Below are 19,377 nucleotides of genomic sequence, written 5' to 3'. Positions count from 1 at the left end.
TGTTGCAAATATGTGTTTTTGGTCAATTATTGTAATAAGGTAAATGCATATAAATAAACTTTACTTGTGAAAAATGTAATCAATCAAAAATAATGATTTTACCATTTGAAGAAGAGACTCTAGTTGGTTGAGGAACTCATCAACACTTTCTGCAGGATGTGTTTTGCAGTCATTGCATGAGGGCTAAAGGGACAAAAAGCAGAAAATTAGCTTCTAATCCTCCACATTCGACACCAGTCATCATAAATACATATGGGAAATCTCATATCTTTGCTGCTCTTACCGTAGAATCTTTGGCACAAAACTGCAGCCCACTTATCTGTTAAAATTTAAAGAGATGTGTTAATTTTAGCTGTGAACATCCAAGCTACCATTACAGTGAGTCTAAACTGTGGTTTTTACCACAGCAGATTTACTTACAGTTAACTTGTTTCTCAGGCTCCTGAACAGTTTAATTTGTTGCGTGGTATTGCTGAATGTCGAGACACCTTCCTCAAAGCACTTCAGAGCCGACAGACAACCACAGTCCTGCTGTAAAATGAAGAATTTAGGAAAAAAATTAACACCTTTTCCAGTTTTTTCCTCTTGAAACAAAAGAAATTCAATAGCATATTTATAATACTTTACATTACACCAACAATGGATTTGAGTTTTTTTGTTTGTTTTTCATGTTCATTCTTATCAAACTTTTTATCTGTTATAGGCCATTTGTGATTTATTTGTTTTTCTTTTCTTTTCTTTCTTTGTGCATTTTTAGATTTTTTGGCTCTAAAATTTGCTGATATGCACTTTAAAAATGATTACTCCCCCAAAACCAGTTAAACTTGTGAAAAGCCAAGATGTTAAGTGATCTCTGAAGGTTGTTTTAATGACAGCACATTTGCTATTGTTCTTCTATATAATTTAAGACATTTCCTGCCATCGCAACATTCAAAGTGCTTCCAAGAAAGTTTTTTCTTTGTTTCATGTCAGATTTCTGAGTGTTATGCACCGACACTTTTACCTAAAACGAAACTTATCAAGATGATGCTTTCAATATTATTATGATAATAAAGTTCTGGGTAAAATCCTTCCTCGAACTTTATTCAAATTTGTTCAAATATATATCTTTGAAACAATAATCATACTGCAAAATTCCAGCTATCCTGCCCAAAAGTTGTTTTTTTGTCTTTTTTTGTTTGTTTGTTTGTGAGATTAGAGCAAAATCCTTCCATGGAAAATCAAGAACAGCTAAAACTGTTTAAAAATTTCCCATGTGGGACTGTTTTCATTTGACTACAACAAATGATGTTGGATTTTTACTTTTTTCCATGACTGATTGGGGATTAGTAATTTAACAAAACAAGTTTTCAAAAAGGATTTAGGTGTAAAGTTAAAGTTTCTGTTAAGATAGCCTGTCTTCTCAGAAAGTTTGGAGTTTGTGAGGTAGTGTGAGGAAGCACCATTGTTTCAAAAGCTGTCTGCTTGATTACTCATCACATTTTACTCAACGGAAGCTGTGAGAAAATGAAAAAGTGCTGTGAGCAAGCTCCTGAGTTGACTCACTGAAGAACATTTGGCTAACAAGAAGGAAGACTTATATGAGTTTAAAAGTAATGCTGTTGATTTTTTTTTTGTGAGGTCAGAAAGTTAACTGTTAACTGGAATGCACATTCTTTATATTAAAATGTATTTATTTTAATTGACATATTTTGTTAGCTATTTACAGAGTATTAGCTTGCTCTAGATACATAGTCCAAATCTCTACAAAAACATCGAAACCTTAAAAATCTCCAAAAATTGCCCTTAATTTAAACTTAATAATACATCATTCTTGAGCCTCCAAGCACAGTTTGTTCCTAAAGAGTTACAGCTGATTTCCTGTGCTTATCAACTAGCACTAGTTGTGACTTAACATATCATTTGATGTACACCTACAGTAACAATCATCTGACAATTACTAGCAACAGTGGGAGAGCACCAACAATGAGTAAGCAACCACAATAATGTCAATATTAATTTAACAAAATAACTTTGCTTACCTCAATGTTCTTTGGTAGCATGTTCACCCTCTTCTCTGTCTTATCCATACTCTGCAAGGCACAGATGAAGAAACATGTTTTAAGTTACAAAAACTATGCAAAGTGTATGCAAAGCAATGAAAGCAATGTTAGCTATACTGACCGTTAGGCTGTCGTTAAATTTTCTGAGATCATACAAGGCTTCTCTTAGTTTTCTTATGGACGAGTTCCTCGTTGGGGCTGGCATTGCCAAAGTGTAGCAGCAGAGTGCTAAGAGGCAAAAAGCAACCAGCTTCATTTTGTCAGAAGTAGGAGTCAGATCACCAAAAGTTGCTCTATGAAAGATTTACTGGAAATGCAAAGAGTCCTGTTACTTACCTTTATATACTTATCCCTGAGGACATAGGAAAACCACTCGCAGAGCTGGAAAACTGTAGAAACTAATTGTGTGTGAGTAATGAATTTTCTTTTCCACTGGCAACCACTACGTCGAGTCGAGAGTGTCGTCAAGCCGCGCGTGCGTGACGCCTATACATACAAGTGTGTCAATGCAATGTCACTTATGTGCACCTGACAGGAAACTACAGGGAGACGGCACTTCCCATTTTCAGTTTGAATCAGTGGAGCCGTAGCCGTACGGTTTCATAGGTAGTCTTCGTAAGCGTGGTATTGTCAACCTGAACGCAGGTTCTTTATCTCGGCCACCTACACAAACAGAAAAAGTCTTTTGCCACAACAGGAAGCCCATTTTAAGTTTTCATGTTGAACCGAAGGTAAGCAAGGACATCCAGCAGGCTTTGGGCATTAAGCAACCGATAGCATCTTACCAGACAGTGTGGTGGTCTTCCTGCTGTATAACAACCATAAACAGAAGGAACTCCATTTTGGATCCTTAAGAAAAGACTAAAGACCATATCCAATTACGTTATATTCACTACACTAATAACTAAATGCTAATTTGACAATGGAAGTGTAAATATATAATTAAGCAGTGTAAGTGGAAATTAGTACAATGACAATTGTTTTTACAGCTTTTCTCAAATTATGTAAGCCTCTAAGCCATTCCATGGGTCAGAAATGTGATTTTATTTTGAAAACTATTTAGTGCTGCCATTGAAATAGAAAACAATATGCTTTTGTGGTTTAAACCAGTACTTTCCAAAGTTGAGGTCAGGACCTCCGTTGGGGTCACAGAAATGTTAGTCTGCAGTCTTGAGATCCTCTTGATAAAAATGACCTAAAAAACAAAAATACCAATGAGAAACCATATGCATTTACAAATAGTGTAAAATACATAATAAATATATATATATATATATATATATATATATATATATATATATATATATATATATATATATATATATATATAACTTGAATAAGAAAAGCAACATATTAATCGATATAATGAACAATATGTATTGACCAATGCGTTGCTTTTGACGGTTATTGGTGCTGATTCTGTTGCCACTGAACCACTTTTTAACTGACTCTGATAATTGTATGCTCAAACAAGCATACAGTTATGCTTGTTTGAGCAAATCTTCCAACTTTGGGTCCGAAGTTGGAAGATTTGGGAATAACTGATCAAATGATTATTCAGCCATTTGGACACTATTATACCAATTAGGTAGTGCTGTGAATCTCATTCCTATGAGATAGTGATAGGCGTAGTACGCCATAGACAGGTCACCAATCCATCAAAGAGCAACACAAAAACACAAAACAACCATATGCATTAAGAGTTAGCTAACCTAACACTTGAGTTTCTTGCATATGTGAGTGTCGTGGAAAAAATAACTGTTTCCAAGCACTGTTCAGGTAAAATCACTCAATCAGGTTTATTCTTATATTGCGCACAATACAGAAAGCTTGTAGGACATTCAATAATGAAGCAGGTCTGGGTGAAAAGCTCTGCCAGGAAGAGACAACACATGAGTTTTATGCAAAAGAATAAAGGATCCAAAGCATGGGAAACAGACTGGTTCCCATGCAGCTGTGAAAAACAACGTCCAACCTTTTGCGTGTAACCCAAATAGTTTTAACTTGGTGGGAATATACAGGAACTTAGAACAAACATATGGCAATACAACTAGCAGGTGTGACCCTATTGTAATTTTTTCACATCAGGGGGGAAGGTGGAGCACTGCGGGAGAACATGCATCTCCTTATAAATGCGTGTGCCAACAACTTCACCACTGTGCTGCTCCAGTATTAACGCTGTCAGACAGAATAAGTTCATGTCATCTGTTTAAATACAAGGGGCTTAGGGAAGGACCCATTGTTTGGTGTCCAACAACTGACAGCTCCACTAACAGACTGACAGACATTCCTGTCTTCATCTTGGTTTGAACAATAGCGAGAGCCAAGACTGACTGAACTCCAAATACCTGTTAAAACCAATGTGTTTGCAGAATGTGTTTAAGAGAATTAAAAACTTAATGTCAGGATGCAAAACTTTTCCACACCAATAATGGCACATCTCACCATGCACTGAATTAACTGTCTGAAATCACATCACGCTTGTATAAAATGTAAGTAAGAGGAATAAGTGAGGGGTTTTCAAACAGCTGTACTTGGTGCATTCATTTTTGACACTAGGTTGTCAAAAATTCAAACCAACTCCAAATGATTTAAAGGTGTTTTATTCTCAACATGGGCACAATCCTATAATTTTTGCACGCTGGCACTACTTCGTTTTACATAATTTAAAAAAAAAATCCAACCAAAACTCCAGTCAGTTCCTTACTTTTTACTTTTCAGATTTTAAACATAAGAAAATCACATTAATGTAAGAAACAGAAACAGACTCACCAGTTAAATAGATTACTGCTTAAAAAAAATCTAAATTTTATTATTTTTTTTCTTGAAGGATTGTGATGCTGAAAATATATGGTAACATAGATTTTTGTGTCCCATTGCACACTTAAATAGGCAAGCATTTTAGTTTTTTTTTATATTGCCAGGAACATTATTGCAATAACAGTCTCATTTAATGTGAAATATTTAGTAGGGTTTGTACATTTTGAAGTTAAACTTATTGAAAATCAGTTCATTGTGTTTATCAGCGGGATCTGGATGTTATTTACTCTTTATTTCCATGGGATTATTTCATGTTAGAGTGACCCAGATTCGCCTCACCATGCACAGCGACACATTTTTCACTTCTGGCAGCAGAACTGTAGAATATAAATGATGTTGAAAATGTTGACAAATGATTACTTGTCCATACTCTGCAACTAGAATGTCTGTTACAAGGAGGGGGAAGAATAATTAAAGGATGGAAAGAGGAATATGTACTATTGGAAATATTTTCAGATGAGAGCTTTCCTTGGCTACCATTGCTTTATGTAGAAAACGCAACAAAAGTGCAGTATGGAAATATCAGTGTAGGTATGATTAATTAAGGTCATCTGCTCCATTATGCTGTAATATTACACACCTTGGAAATTCAGGTGGCGCCAAATTTTAGTCAGCGTGTCTATCTGCATAACTAGCTGAGGGTTTCTGCCTTGTCAGAGGTAGCACACATGCGTTCCCTCTGCACACTATCTTCACAATCATCCTCCGCAACCAGACGAGAGGAAGCGAGAGTGACTGTAAGAGAGAAAACCCCTCTCGTCTCTTCTCTGTGTGCGTTAGCGTAAAGGAACAGGTGGGTGGGGGCTTGGACAGGTCTGAGAGGTGCTTCTCCCTCAGTCTTCAGGCTTATCAGGAGTGCCTTCTGTGATGCACATTCAGAAAGGAAAATGTGTCTTCAGGTAGATTTCAATTCAGAAGAATTTCCTCCTGGGGCTGCCATCAGCGAACCCCTGTTACCTGCCATGTGTGTGTCTTTTTTTTCTTTTTACTAAGCACCTGTTAAATAAGGAAAGTGTGTGAAGAGTAAACATTTTGTTGAAATTAAAAAAGTCAAAATTGCAAAAAAAAAACAAAAACTGAACCAATGCAGATTGAAAATTGAAAACTTTTTTTCAATTTTCATATTTAATTTAGTTTATTAATAGGATTTTCCTCATTAACAGTTTCTGGACTCAAATATGAAAACCTTAATTCTTTCTGATAGAAACATGATTTTGGCAACAAAGAAATCTGGTAACATTGCTACTTTAACTTCATTACTTATTGTCTGATGTACATTTATATTTTAAGTTTGAGTAAAGTGTATATAAAAGTGTATATATTAGTATCCTGAAGTCAGGGAAACTTGAAAATCTAACAATCACATTTTTGAAATAAAACATTGAGATGTGATACGTTCTAACTTTTGACAGTGAATGTAGTCAGTTGTTAAACTTTTAACATTGTATTTTTATATGCTGTAACATGTAAAGATCAATTTAGTAAAGATTCTTCCAATAATTAAAGCATAAACAGTTAACCAGTGTTTTGCAAACCTTAATGGGTGTTTGTTCAAATGTGCTTAAAGTTAAAGCCTAAGGTAATTCTAGCGATAATAAGTAGCTGTTCTACAAATGAAATAACATTTTTACTATTTAACAATAGTAAAAATTTACTCTTTACATTTGTTACAAAAGAAGTGTTTAATCTGGAATTTTCAAAAACTCAATGTTTTTTTTAAATTCAATTAAAAATTGAAAATTCACGTTTGAACATAAGCAGGGAGCTTGATTATCTGTTTTCAAAAATGCATATTTAGTGTGGAGAAACGTTCTCATCATAGGCGCCCCAGCTCTTTCCGTTGAACATATGTAAAAGCGTTGTTGCCCTGTGTTACCTTTTTTAGTTGCTAATTCTGTCAAAGGTGACATGTGACGCAGTGAGAGTTTTTGTGGTCACCCAGAGTGTTAAACACAATGCAAAATGTGCGACTTGAAGAGAGGATCCAGGTAGCAACATCTTACAAATTGGTAAAAAGTGAGAAATGTTTTTTATGTTTGCAAAACAAAGACAAAACACTTTTACCAACCTTTTCTTTTTGCCTCTGATGAAATCAACGGTGGAAACGTTCAAAATTAGACACTGAAATTTTGAAGTGGGAGTATTTTTTTTCTTTTAACAAAAATAATGTCTGCAGTTTAAATTATCAAGTAAAAACCTCAATTCCAATTGTAACAAGCATTTTTTCCAATTTAATATTTAAAGGATGGAATGCATCTTGCTGCCAATAATCATCATGTATCTGCTGGTTTATTTACACTATGTCTTTATTTCATGGAATCAGAAATCAGTGACCGTGTCTCAGCCACAGCTGTTGCTCATCAGTATCATAATTTTGTTTTTGTTTTGAGTTGACGTGGTCATACTGTACCTACACAAATTGTTTTGTTTTTTTTCTGTTTGTTGACATTCAGCCTAACAAAGCAACTTTAAATCCCCGCTGAGTGTATTAACTTGTGGTGGAAATTAGTTATCCTGTGTGTAAAATAAAATGTAATCAACATGTTAAGTAAAAATGAAGTACATAAACTCTGCTGTTACATTTGACCCATGTTCTTACACTTCAAACTCAGCATCAGGGGGATTTGTTTACTAAATTATAATTATGTCGTTTACTTCCTCCTCCCACCTGCAGTAGTAGTATGACTTCTTACTCTGCGGTCTCCCCTTTGGCAACACTATGCATTTCCAGGTTGCGAGCAAGTGGGCGCAAGTTTGAAAGCTCGCATGCAGCACGTACACACGACGGTGTCTGCACATTATCAACTGGATTTTTAATATGCAGAGAGGTTGTTAAATGCACAGAATTTTTTATTATAAAGCATTTAATGCTGACACAAAACCAAGGCATATATTTTTTCTCTAAGTCAGAAAATCTGACATGATTGATATTACCGTAAGCGTTCAGGAAGAACACACAGCAGGCGTGGGTGGGGGATCGCCTGCTCAGGTTTGTTCACCGGTATGACACCAAGGATGACATAGCTGAATTGTATACTAAATAAATCACAATCATTGTTCAGTTCAAGGCTTTAGCAGTTTCAATCAAAATATAAGGATAGCAGACTCTTGTAATGTTTTTAAAGTGTCTATTATTATTTTATAAAAAAGTGGTAAAACAAAATGAGAGCATTAAGTTCAAGGTGCTTCCCTATTACCAAATCTGCAACTGTTGTTTAGATGTTATCTTCACCTGAAAATTGTGTCAAACATGGAAGTTCACCTGTTTCAGTTTTCTCTTTTTTTATTGGCACATTGATTTTCCGCTGCCGTGTTTAGAGGAAACAAGATTTACAAATGCAACAATAATCTGTTTGTCAGCAGTTCATGTTTAAAACTGCTGGAATCTGATAAAAAAGACTCCGAAAAATGTTTCATTTCTCTTCTGAATGTGCAATTACACCCACGTTTTCTATTTCTCAACCACTATGCACACATGCTTTTTTGCAGAGATTCATTGGTAGCTATCGCTTCAGTTTGGCCCATTTTTTAATCTCAAAGTTCTTCCACATTCAAAAACTCAAAATAGTATTGATACCTCTTGAATAGTTCCATGTTTTCTTACAGCCACAAACATCAATGTAAAGAAAGTGGAAGTATTTTATATGCAAACACAAATTAGTGTTTCATGATTGTGAAAGTGTGCCATGTCCTAATGTTCATCTCCCAAAACACAAGAGGCCCAAAAAAGTAAAACTAAAAAGCCTTATACTAAAACAAGTATTCTTGCACTCATTTTATTAGTTCATTTATTTTGGAGCGTCTATCTGCCAAAAGTGACATCGATTAATAGTCATTGGTGAATCAAGTATTATTCAGTTCAGTTTATTTTCATAAAGCCAATTCACAACCAATGTGGTCTTGAGGGACTTAACCAGAAAATGTAATTTCATTTCAATCACATCTTCATTCAAATGATCCTACAATACAATTTAATATTCAAATTAAAAATTAAGGAAACCCAAAAAGTACCCAAAATTTTACTCAAGGAAAACAAACATATTTTAACTAAAACACAATCCAAAAATAGCCATTCAAGAAATTACTTGGACTTCCCACGGACTGTAAATTTATCTTAAAAGTGCACACGAGGTTGGTGAACTTGACTGCGCACAGAGTAAAAAACCCATTAGGTCTAAATGATCCCATCTCTTACGACCACAGGAGAGTTAAGTAAGATTTAAAAAAAATGGTAAAAACAAAGTAAAAAAAAAAAAAAAAATAGGCAAAAGGCTATTCTAGTACTGAGTAACTAACTATGACATCTGATTTAACAAAAATGAATCAGAAAGACGAAAAAAGTTCTTATATTCTAAAAAGTAAAATGTACTTTAAAACTAATAAATGTCATGCTCATAAAATAAAAACTAAGCTAAAGAACTGTTCAATAGACTGCAGATAAAGGAGAGTTAAAATAACATAGCTTTGTAGAAACAAAAAGAAGTCTCACTTTAACAAACTGTAGGTGTGTGTCTGGTGCATTTTTGGTAAAATATGTTCTTCATTTAGTGAAGCTACTCAGTGGATAGAGTATTCAGAAATTTTACTCCAGTAAAAGTGCCACTACTTCATAATAATATTACTCAAAAGTAGAAAGTACGATGTAATAAAGCAACTCCTGAAAGTATTTTCTTTTTCAATAAGTTACTCAAGTAAGCAAATGTAACAATTAACTACCAAACACCTAGTTATATCAAATTAGTTTATAGAATCTAAATTTGAAAATATACATGTACTTTCATTAAATTTACATTTGTAATGCAGCATAGTAACTGAAAAGATGTGTACACCTTTTTTTCCAACCTTAAAACTCTGATCTTCCTAAACGTTTAAATGTGATTGGTTAAGGGGTGGAAACAGATTTCTCTTAACAAGTTGCCCTATGAAGTTTCTGTGTTTTTTTTTTTTTTTTTTTTTTTTTTAAGTCAGGTGTGCAACAGGAACTTGAGAAAGGTGGGGAAAACACATCTGAATAAAAAGATTGGATTGTCTATGCCTACGTCAAATTAAAGCAACATTTTAAAAGATGTTTCAGTTTTTAAAAATGTGTATTTTTCTTTTTGATTGTGCTAGATAAGAATGAGGTTACAGAAAAGGGAAAAAAACCCCAAACCAAATAAAGAACTCCAGACTTGATGCGTATCTTCAACATCTCAAAGACAAAGGAAGCATTGATGATAAGACTTCAACTTTTTCTAACATACAAGTCTTAACATTAGAAGATGTCTACTCTGAAACCTCAAACATTCGGACAGAATTAAGTAATATTAATAAATTCAGTTAATTCTGAAGGTTAGATTGATGGGTTAAGATTAAAATGGCAAACATACCACTGTTGCAGTCAGTCCTTGCTTCTCCAAAGCACAGTGACAGTCATTACTTTGTGTTGAACTTCTCTTATTCACAGAGGGGACCCTGTAAATAGGTTTCCCACATACTGGTGACACATTCTTGACATTTAAGAGTTAATTGACTTTTCTTTCATTTACCAGCAGTGACCAGACTTGCAGCGCTTAGCTGTTTTGGAAATTGATCATTTTATTGGAAAAAGAAAAAAGCACAACAAGCGGCGGAGCAGTGGGAGTACTGAACGGGCTGTATGATGTGAATGCTGTTAAACCACAACCGAAGGGGAATAACGCCCGGCTGAGGGGCTGTGAAGATATTAAATGCCATGAAACTGCCACTGTACAAAAACATTTAACTCTGATTGGAAAGTTTTGTTCTAAAATCAAACATTTAGTGAACAACAACAACTTCACCAAAATTAAGTCTGCTGTCAGTAAATCAAGCAGCTTTTCCTTTTGTCAGAGCCTTGATCCGAGATAATTGTATCTATGTCTTCATTTAAAAAATATGTTAAAACAAATTATGAAGCAGATTGCAAAGAAAGAGGTTAAAAACTATATTCAGCCAATAAAGTCTCAATCTGTTTTTACCCTACATGGCAGGGTTAACTGATTATTTCTTGAAAACCATGTCAACATAACCTTAAGTGTCTAATCTAATTCCCTTATTGCAAAAAACACAAAATAAAATTTAAACAATTTGCCATCTGATGTTAATAAACTGTACAACAGAGTTCCAATTTCTTTCTAACTTATGAACAATAAATATATTACCTGCAGTACGTACTAGACTTCAGATCTCGAAACTGTCATTGCAGTTAACTTTTGTCTCATATTTTATAAAATTTTAAATCCCTCTTGCTTTACTCTCAGGAGTTATTCAAATAGTAGTGAATTACATCGGAGACTTTTGATAGCAAGCAAAAACTAAAGAAATTTATGGTCAGAACAAAATAATTTGTTTACTACTACCTTTCTGTTTGAAAACAAGCAGGAAGAAGTGAACACTTATTTAATCCTACCCCTTATTTCAATTTAATGAAATATATTATAACCTACTGACTCAATAATTATCAAATATTTGTACTTAAAACCATGTTATAAAATTCATGCGCCTGTTTAATATACTATGCTAAAGAACCAACAATAAATACTACATAGACAAGATGGTTACAAACTAACTCTCATGAGGCAAGAAAATGTACAGATAATACTAATAGCAATTATGAGAATTGTACACATTGTACAATGAAGTCAAATTTCTGTAGAAAAGGGAGCTGAAACTTAAAGTCTGCAAACAACATCCTAAATTCTAATTACTTTCTACTGTCTTTGGATTCTTTTGAGTGCGTTGAGTGTGTTAATTAAGACAAACGCAATATGGATCAGTTGTTCTTCGAAAAACAAACATCTTGTCTCATTTAGCTGAGTTTTCCAAATGAGTGCATCAAAATCTGCTTGTGAGTAAAAATAAGTGGATGTTTGCATATTTACTATGAGATTGATTTAACACAAAAAGTATTGTTGATAAAAGATATTGAAAAATAGGTTTGAGCAATTCTTTTTGAATTTTACTGTCAAGGTTAGCAAAAAAGTCACTCCATGGACAACAAATGATTAACAATCATTAGCTCCTCTAAATATGAGTAAAAGTAGGCCAGTATGTAAACTATAGACTAGAGGTCTTATTAGCGAATGACACAGCTGTTGATTATTAATTTTTTTTATAGTGTGTTTATGTTTGCTGTAGTTCCACATGGATTTCTCTTAAACTGAACTCTGTGTTAAATTACTTTGGGTTATTTGATACCAAAATCTACTTTACTTGCGCCTAAGCTACTGTCATTATAAAAAAAAATATTTCTGGAAAAACAAAATAAAAGCACTTTCTAATGTTTTCATATATATATATATATATATATATATATATATATATATATATATATATATATATAATTTAAGTCACTCAACAGTTTTAGGGTGTTGAGTACTGAATTATTTTTAAAGTTCATGTCAAAGTAGATCAAATTGTATATGATTTGAAATCCTAAACCATAAGAAAATGTTTCACTCAGAGATTTGGCTTGGTGAAAATGATTTGTAAACTTAAAAATGCTGATTTTCCAGTATATGCTTTAAACGGTTTGGTAATTCCTGGATACTTTGTCAGAAATAAATAGCTAAATAACAACTGTTTATCATTTAAAATAACACCTGTATAAACCACTGCTACCCTTCTGAAACAGGAGTTTCAGCATGATCATTTACTTTTTTCTTGAGCCTGCTCAAGAGTCACATCCTATGGGTAAGATATTGATTTTGTATAAGCTCTCACAAAATCCCGCTACAAAAAAATTGTATGCAGAATAGCTACTTGCCTTCATATCAGGATGTGTATTAAAGAGGCACTTTTTAGTTCCTTGGTCCACTCAAAGTGAGCTTCAGATCTGTGTTTCAGCTCTCACCTGTTGAGTGGAGCACTTTGAACTGCAACACAGTGGATGGATTTGAGTCATAGCAGGTTACATGATGCAAGCAAGTGAAAAACTGGCCTTTTGATATGGCTCACCTAAAGCAATTCCAAGTTTCGTCTTAGCAGGTTCAAGCTTGGCAATTTAGTTTTGTCCATAATAAATAAGCAGTGTAGATTTCTTCAGCTTGTTTTTAAGCAGTTTTTAAAAACACCTTTTTGCTTTTCTAAGGCAAAAACGGTTCAAATTAAATTAACCGCCATTTTTGGAAAAGCTGGGTTCAGTTTTAAAAACTGTAGGTTCAGCAACTAAGTAACAGAAATTACCTTATGACATTAAGTAGGCTATAAGATATCAAAACATGTGCGATATTAATCAGTTATTAATATTTATCTGTCTGGAAAAAGTTACTAAGCCATTTCTTAGGCTTGAGGACTCCAGTAAAATACAGGGGCCCATTATCCACAGAGGTTTCCGGCCTACCAAAATTACCCCAAGATCAGAAAAGAATGAAGAACACTTTCTATGCTTCTTTAAGGTAATTGTTAGTGATTAAAAAATAAGAAAGAGGCTGGTCAAAAATGGGATCTATGTAAGGAATGTCCCAAGGCAAAAGAAAAAGGCCATAAAATAGCAAATACTTTGGTTAAAAAACATCATAAATATTCTATAGTCTGAGACAAAAGTGGCCTTCCATGACGGTTGTACTTAAAACTTAAAGCATTTCATTAAAATACATGCTAGTAGCTAAATGTGGTGTTAGATGATCTGGGTGAGTTTCCTGCTTCAGGACCTGAACGGCCTGCAGGTCTTAATGGAACCATGGATTCTGCTCTCTGCCTGAAAATCCTGAAGGATAATCTCCTAATGTCATAAGTAACCTCAAGCAGATTTGGATCTCACAGAAAAATAAATCAGAAATCCACTTCTGAATGGCTTCAAAAATGTTATGAATGGCATAGTCAAAGTCTGAACCTAAATCAACTGTTGTGTGACCTTTAAATCAATCCGTCATTCCTGCCAAGGATGTGACAGCCAGTTGTTAGGTGTAGAGGGACTTTTTTACAAAGGACCAGTTGGCTCGTATAGCTTTATTCCCTTAAAAAAAGAAATCAAAACTGAAAATGGAATTTTATTTTTGGTTATATTGTACTTAATAATCTGAATGACTTTAGTGAAACAAAAGAGCAGAAACAAAATAAATCTGCAAAAGAATGTTTGAAAAATCCTTTTCGATCAAACCAGGCATAACAATATGAAATATCAATAACATTTCTTGTATGGAATGTTTTTCAAATGTTGGACTTCATATTGAGAGAGAACTTTTCAAATTTTCCACCTGAGGTTCTGTCGCAGTCTAGAACAGGTTATCACAACTTTCATAATCAGTGGCAAGCATCCTCAAAATAATAAACAGCCGTCTGACGGTTCGGAAAAACACGTCATTACATATCCTGTTTATTTAAGCAAGGTTCGATGTTTTGGACAAAAGCAGACTTCCGCTCCATGTTACAATTAATCAGCAGGAGCATCTTTCCTATAAGATGATCAAAAGATATAGGTAAAACAGATCTCATTCAGGCGATACCAAGTTCAGCTCAAAGCATGAAGTGAGAGTCACTTTTACTGACTTAGTCATCTCAGGTTCATTCTGCTGATTTCTATTTACAGTAAGATAATTCGAATTAGTCAACATCAACTTAGTCATGTCTGTCTGTCTGACCATCATTGGCACGCTGCGCTCTGCAAATTGCACAACAGCGAATGCAGTGCACTGAAATCACTTTCACTAAGATCTTCATGAGCTGCTATAACCTGCTTCTGCATTGCACCACCTCTGTTTCAACAAGAAAGTTGGTTAAACAAAAGAAAAAAATTCTCAAACTGACACTTCACGATTAGTTTAAACATGAGACAAAACTGTGATTGTTTTTATTTCTCTTATAGAAAAAAAAAAGAACCTGTACAAAGACAAAGGATTTTAAAAAAGTTATTTACAAAGAGAGCCTGTCTTAGTTCCAGAAAAGCTACAGTAAAAATAGTTGGAACAAGGTCAGAATTTAATCCTGAAAAGGTTTTAAAACTGCAACACTCAGTGGCTTCAGTACAGATTGGTCTTCTTCATTATCCGTAGAAAGTCTTGCTCGTTGACTTCTCCGTCACCATCCTGGTCAGCTTCGTCGATCATTTCCTGAAGGCCGACAAATATGAATGTTAAGGAGGGAATCGTGTGAAACAATCCACACACACACACACATATATATATATATATATATATATATATATTTATATTTTACTCTACCTGAAAGTAAGAATGAAATGTTTTAAATTGCAAAATGACAATTTTCTTAACTCCACAATAAAAAAAGCCTAATTTACATAGGAAAGATAGCTGGTAGAAAGATTCAAAGTAAATTCAGCTAGGAATTTATTTTTATCATTTTTCAGACCTGGATAAGTCTGAGAAAAAAATAGCTTGGTGTGGAAAAATATTTGCTTCTACAAAACTTAAAGAGGGTTATTATGTATTTTCCAGGCACACATTGCCAGTTTATACTGCAATCAACGAACTATGATAACTTCAGTTATGAAATCTGATTCTGCAATTTGATGCCTTGAAGTTGGCCTCTGTCTCTTTCAGAAGCATCTTCTCTTTCAGACACTCGACCTTCAGCACATCAATACTCCTCCATTGTGCCATTTACAAACATACATAGGAGCTTTGGACTGAGAAGTTGTTCCTATGATGAGTTCAGCAGACATGCAATTCCCCCAGGTGTTTGCTTATTGCATCTGCCGCTAGTCTGGAGGAGCTGATTGGGAAGGTTGCTGTGTGAGGCAGAGGCTCAACTGGAAACTGCAGCTCTGAGAAGGAGCTTTGGGTAAATAGAGGGTTCTATTTATAAGCAAGCGTTTAGGCACCCCTAAATGTTTGCCACCAGAGAATCAAGGATTCCTCAAACATACATGAAAGAATCAAAGAAGCATCCAGGTTTGTTTTTAATCAGAGAATAACATTACGATGTCACGTGAAGCTCAAAAATGTTTATTTTACGTAAGACTGCCCCTTTAAAATTCAGTATCATTCAGTTTAAATTTCATGCTTCGTCTTTGATATGCAATATCACATCTTGATTTTAACATTTTATCCTTAACATATTTTTTATATAATGACTGAAAGCTGTGCATTCAATACTACCGACATTACTGAAGAGGTGCTACAAAGCTTGAATTAGTGCAAAATTTGGAAGCTATTTAAGGCTTTTCTGGAACCTACAGTTTAGAGATGTGAAATTATTGCAACTTTCACCGTTACTGAGAAATTCTTTTTATCATAAGAATTTTGCTTTATCATGATGATAAACTATACAACATACATTAAATGGCAGAGCAGTATTTGTGTTCGTGGGGCTTTGATTGTGGTGTGATAATGTAAAAGGAATGATCCAAGGTTGAAGAGTGTAGAACCGGTGCACCACAACACTGTATTCTTGTGTTATAATGATGAACTTCTCAAGATAATGCATCTGAATTAGAATTTTTTTACTGAATGGTGCTAAATATGAATGTCTTAAATCTGAACTTTTCTTCATGCATTAATCTGGATGGTCAAACCAGATTCTGCTCTATTACATGTTCACAACCCTGGCTTTGTTTTGGCAACAGGCTACGTGTGTTGCTGCGACATGATCGCTTCTGAGTTGTGGTTTCTCTGCTTTTTCTGATCGTACCATGAACTCAGCTTGAGTTGAAGCTGCTCCCTCCAGGGCCAAATAAGATGTGGGCAATAAAGGAAAGAGTGACAAGCTTCTGTACATAGCATCAACCAAGCTGATGTTTGTATGCAGCATAATTCTCTGGATCAACAGGTTATAGTGACATACTGAAGTGCCAACAGTAGGAATGCCATGAGGCAGAGACTTGAGTAATGGAAATTTTATTTTATTTTAAAAGTGGTTTCCTTTTACTCATTTTCAAGATACAAATTGTGTTTGAACAAATTAAATTTGTTCTGTAAACGACACAAATAAAACAATGTACATGTCATCCATTTAGGAATATTGTTATTTTTCTTAATATAATTTCACTGATGTTTCATTTACATCCCACATATGTGGTTTCTGCACTGTAGCTCAAGAAAAGAAATATATTTTATATCAAAGTAACTTACTGTAACTTATCAAATGAAATAGACAATTTAACAAGAAAATAAAAGATCCAAAGTTACCTGCAGCTCTTCATCTGTGAGGTTTTCTCCCAGCTCCTTCGCAACTCTCTTGAGATTTTTGAAAGAGATTTTTCCTGTGCAGTCATCATCGAACAGTCGGAAAGCCTTCAGTATTTCCTCTTTGCTATCCTTCTCATTCTATTAACATCACAGGAGACAGTAAACATGGGATTACTGTAAACAGGTTAAAACTTCTCTTTTGAGCCCTAAATTATCAACTAATTCCAAATATGTCTTCCTTTTGCATCCAATACTAGATGTTTTGTAAATGTAACTGAAACATATTTTGTAATTATACTATAAAAAAAACAGTTTGATGAAGACAAGCAGACTAAGACCATGAATTACTGGAACCATGTCTTGTGGTCTTGTAAGACCAAGATAAACGTATCTGGATCGAGCATGTGTGGCGGTGAGGAGTACGACGACAACAACTGTGTTTTGCCACAGTCAAGTATGGCGGTGAGAGTGTCATGGTTTGGGACTACATAAGAACTGTCATGTTGGGAACAAGTTTACACTTACAGGTGTACTCGATTTTGTTGCCAGCAAAATCTGGCAAGTTATTTTAAGGAGGCATTACTTGTCTCAAATATAAATCAATTAATTAGGAGATAGGAGACTAAAGCAGGGCTGCACAGTGGCGCAGTTGGTAGCACTGTTGCCTTGCAGCAAGAAGGTCCTGGGTTTGATTCCCAGCCCAGGGTCTTTCTGCATGGAGTTTGCATGTTCTCCCTGTGCATGGTGGGTTCACTCCGGGTACTCCGGCTTCCTCCCACAGTCCAAAAACATGACTGTCAGGTTAATTGGTTTCTCTAAATTCTCCCTAGGTGTGAGTGAATGGTTGTTTATACTGTCTGTTTCTGTGTTGCCATGCGACAAACTGGCAACCTGTCCAGGGTGAACCCCGCCTCTTGCCCGGAACTTAGCTGGAGATAGGCACCGGCAACCCTCCCGACCCCATTAGGGACAAGGGTGAACAGAAAATGGATGGATGGATGGATGGATGAATGGAGACTAAAGCAATAAAAGTTTAATTTACTTTGAAGGCTTTTTTTTTTTTTACTCTTAGAGTGAACAGTGAACAACATGTGCATATTTATCATTGTCCAGCACTCACCATTTTCTGGGTCATCATAGAAAGAAAGTCATCGAAATCAATGGTTCCAGAACCATCCTTGACAACGTCTGAAACCATCTTCTTGATTTCCTCCTTTTTTGGTTCAAAGCCTAGCGCTCTCATGGCAACCTGTAGCAAGGATAAACAGCCAATAAGGTTCTGTGAGCACCAATAACGTTTGATTTTTAACAAAGCCCACCTTGAGTTCTTTGATGTCTATTGTCCCAGTTCCATCTGTGTCAAACAGATCAAAAGCTTCTTTGATCTCCTGCTTCTGCTCCTCCGTCAGATCAGGTTTGGAGCTTGTCTTTTTCTTTTGGCTCGTTGAGGCAACCGATTTCCGGTAATTTGTAGCCTAAGAAACAGACTTGATCAGAAATTACCAGAAGAAGCGCCTTATGTATAAAAGAACCAAGCTAGCTAGCAAAAGCTCTCGTTTGGCTAATGGATGAGACAAAAAAAAAAATCAACGCCTTTAAGACTAAAATGAACATAAAACATTTTGAACAGAGCAGACATGAGATATTAAACACTTCGGCATAGCTTTACCATTTAAAAACCCGAATCCACCAAGGAAGAAAACTTCAGCGTTGTATTTGTTAATCAGATGTCAACAAAACATGCAGCAACGGTTGTACTTTTAACGGACACACCCGGCAACCAATGGAAGGTAGGAAAAAACGGAATCTGGTCTTGTTAGCCGATCTGAAAGTAGCACGGGCGGGCTCTAAAAGTTTCCACCAATAGTCTTGAGTCATTTTTTGTTGCCTAGCAACTAGGGCATTTAACGCATGCGCATTGTGTTTTGTTGGGAGGTTTTTTTAAGCCCGGCGTCCGGAAGAGAGTTTAGAACAAAACAAACAGTTCAGACTTAAAAATAAAGGTAACGGCTCGTTTTCATAAATAAAATTTGAACTGTTATGTCTTTTCAGAAAAAACTGTTTTATTATCTTTCAGGTATAAAACGGTAACTTCATTAATAATACCGTTAACGGTAGCCTGCATGTGCCTTATCTGCAAAACATCTTAAATATAAAGTAAAAAAAATATATTTATTTTAAAAGTGGACTTTGAATGATTTTGAACCAATGTGAATGTTGTAAAGTATGGAATTAGAACATCGTATTCTGGTTTTTATGTTAATATACTGCATCAGGATTAAATCACAGTATTGTTCTCAATGGCACATGATTTATTCAGATCAATTAAATTTTTTGCTTGATTTTTTTTGCTTATCTCCGTGTTGTCTGACAGGTTGACTTTTTAGAGGCATGCCTTTAACGTCATGAACGTTCCAACATTCTTGTAT

General features: G+C 34.9%; 2 protein-coding genes across 4 annotated transcripts in view; one reads left to right on the top strand and one right to left on the bottom strand.

Annotated features, from left to right (window-relative positions):
• bbs12 (Bardet-Biedl syndrome 12) overlaps positions 1-19,377 on the top strand; it is a 42,499-nt gene that overhangs the window by 20,006 nt on the left and 3,116 nt on the right. The window contains exon 1 of one of the 3 annotated variants that reach the window (XM_044126465.1): positions 18,653-18,738. The exons of 1 other annotated variant lie outside the window; for it this stretch is intronic. In XM_044126465.1, coding sequence (XP_043982400.1) covers positions 18,732-18,738 — 7 coding nt within the window. In that variant the 5' untranslated portion in view covers positions 18,653-18,731. Of the gene's footprint in view, positions 1-18,652; positions 18,739-18,862; positions 18,952-19,377 lie in introns of those variants that run through there. One more of the 3 variants, XM_044126466.1, reaches the window with a different exon arrangement.
• cetn4 (centrin 4) lies at positions 14,760-18,776 on the bottom strand. Its single transcript, XM_044126470.1, has 5 exons — positions 18,618-18,776; positions 18,268-18,423; positions 18,069-18,197; positions 16,949-17,086; positions 14,760-14,911 (listed from the first exon to the last, which is right to left on the bottom strand). The coding sequence occupies exons 1-5, from the start codon at positions 18,618-18,620 to the stop codon at positions 14,822-14,824; spliced, it is 516 nt and encodes a 171-aa protein (XP_043982405.1). The 5' UTR covers positions 18,621-18,776; the 3' UTR covers positions 14,760-14,821.

This window comes from Gambusia affinis, linkage group LG09 (assembly GCF_019740435.1).
Source record: "Gambusia affinis linkage group LG09, SWU_Gaff_1.0, whole genome shotgun sequence".
NCBI lineage: Eukaryota > Metazoa > Chordata > Actinopteri > Cyprinodontiformes > Poeciliidae > Gambusia > Gambusia affinis.
Note: the sequence above shows the minus strand (reverse complement) of the source record. Positions and strands in the feature narration are given on the sequence as shown.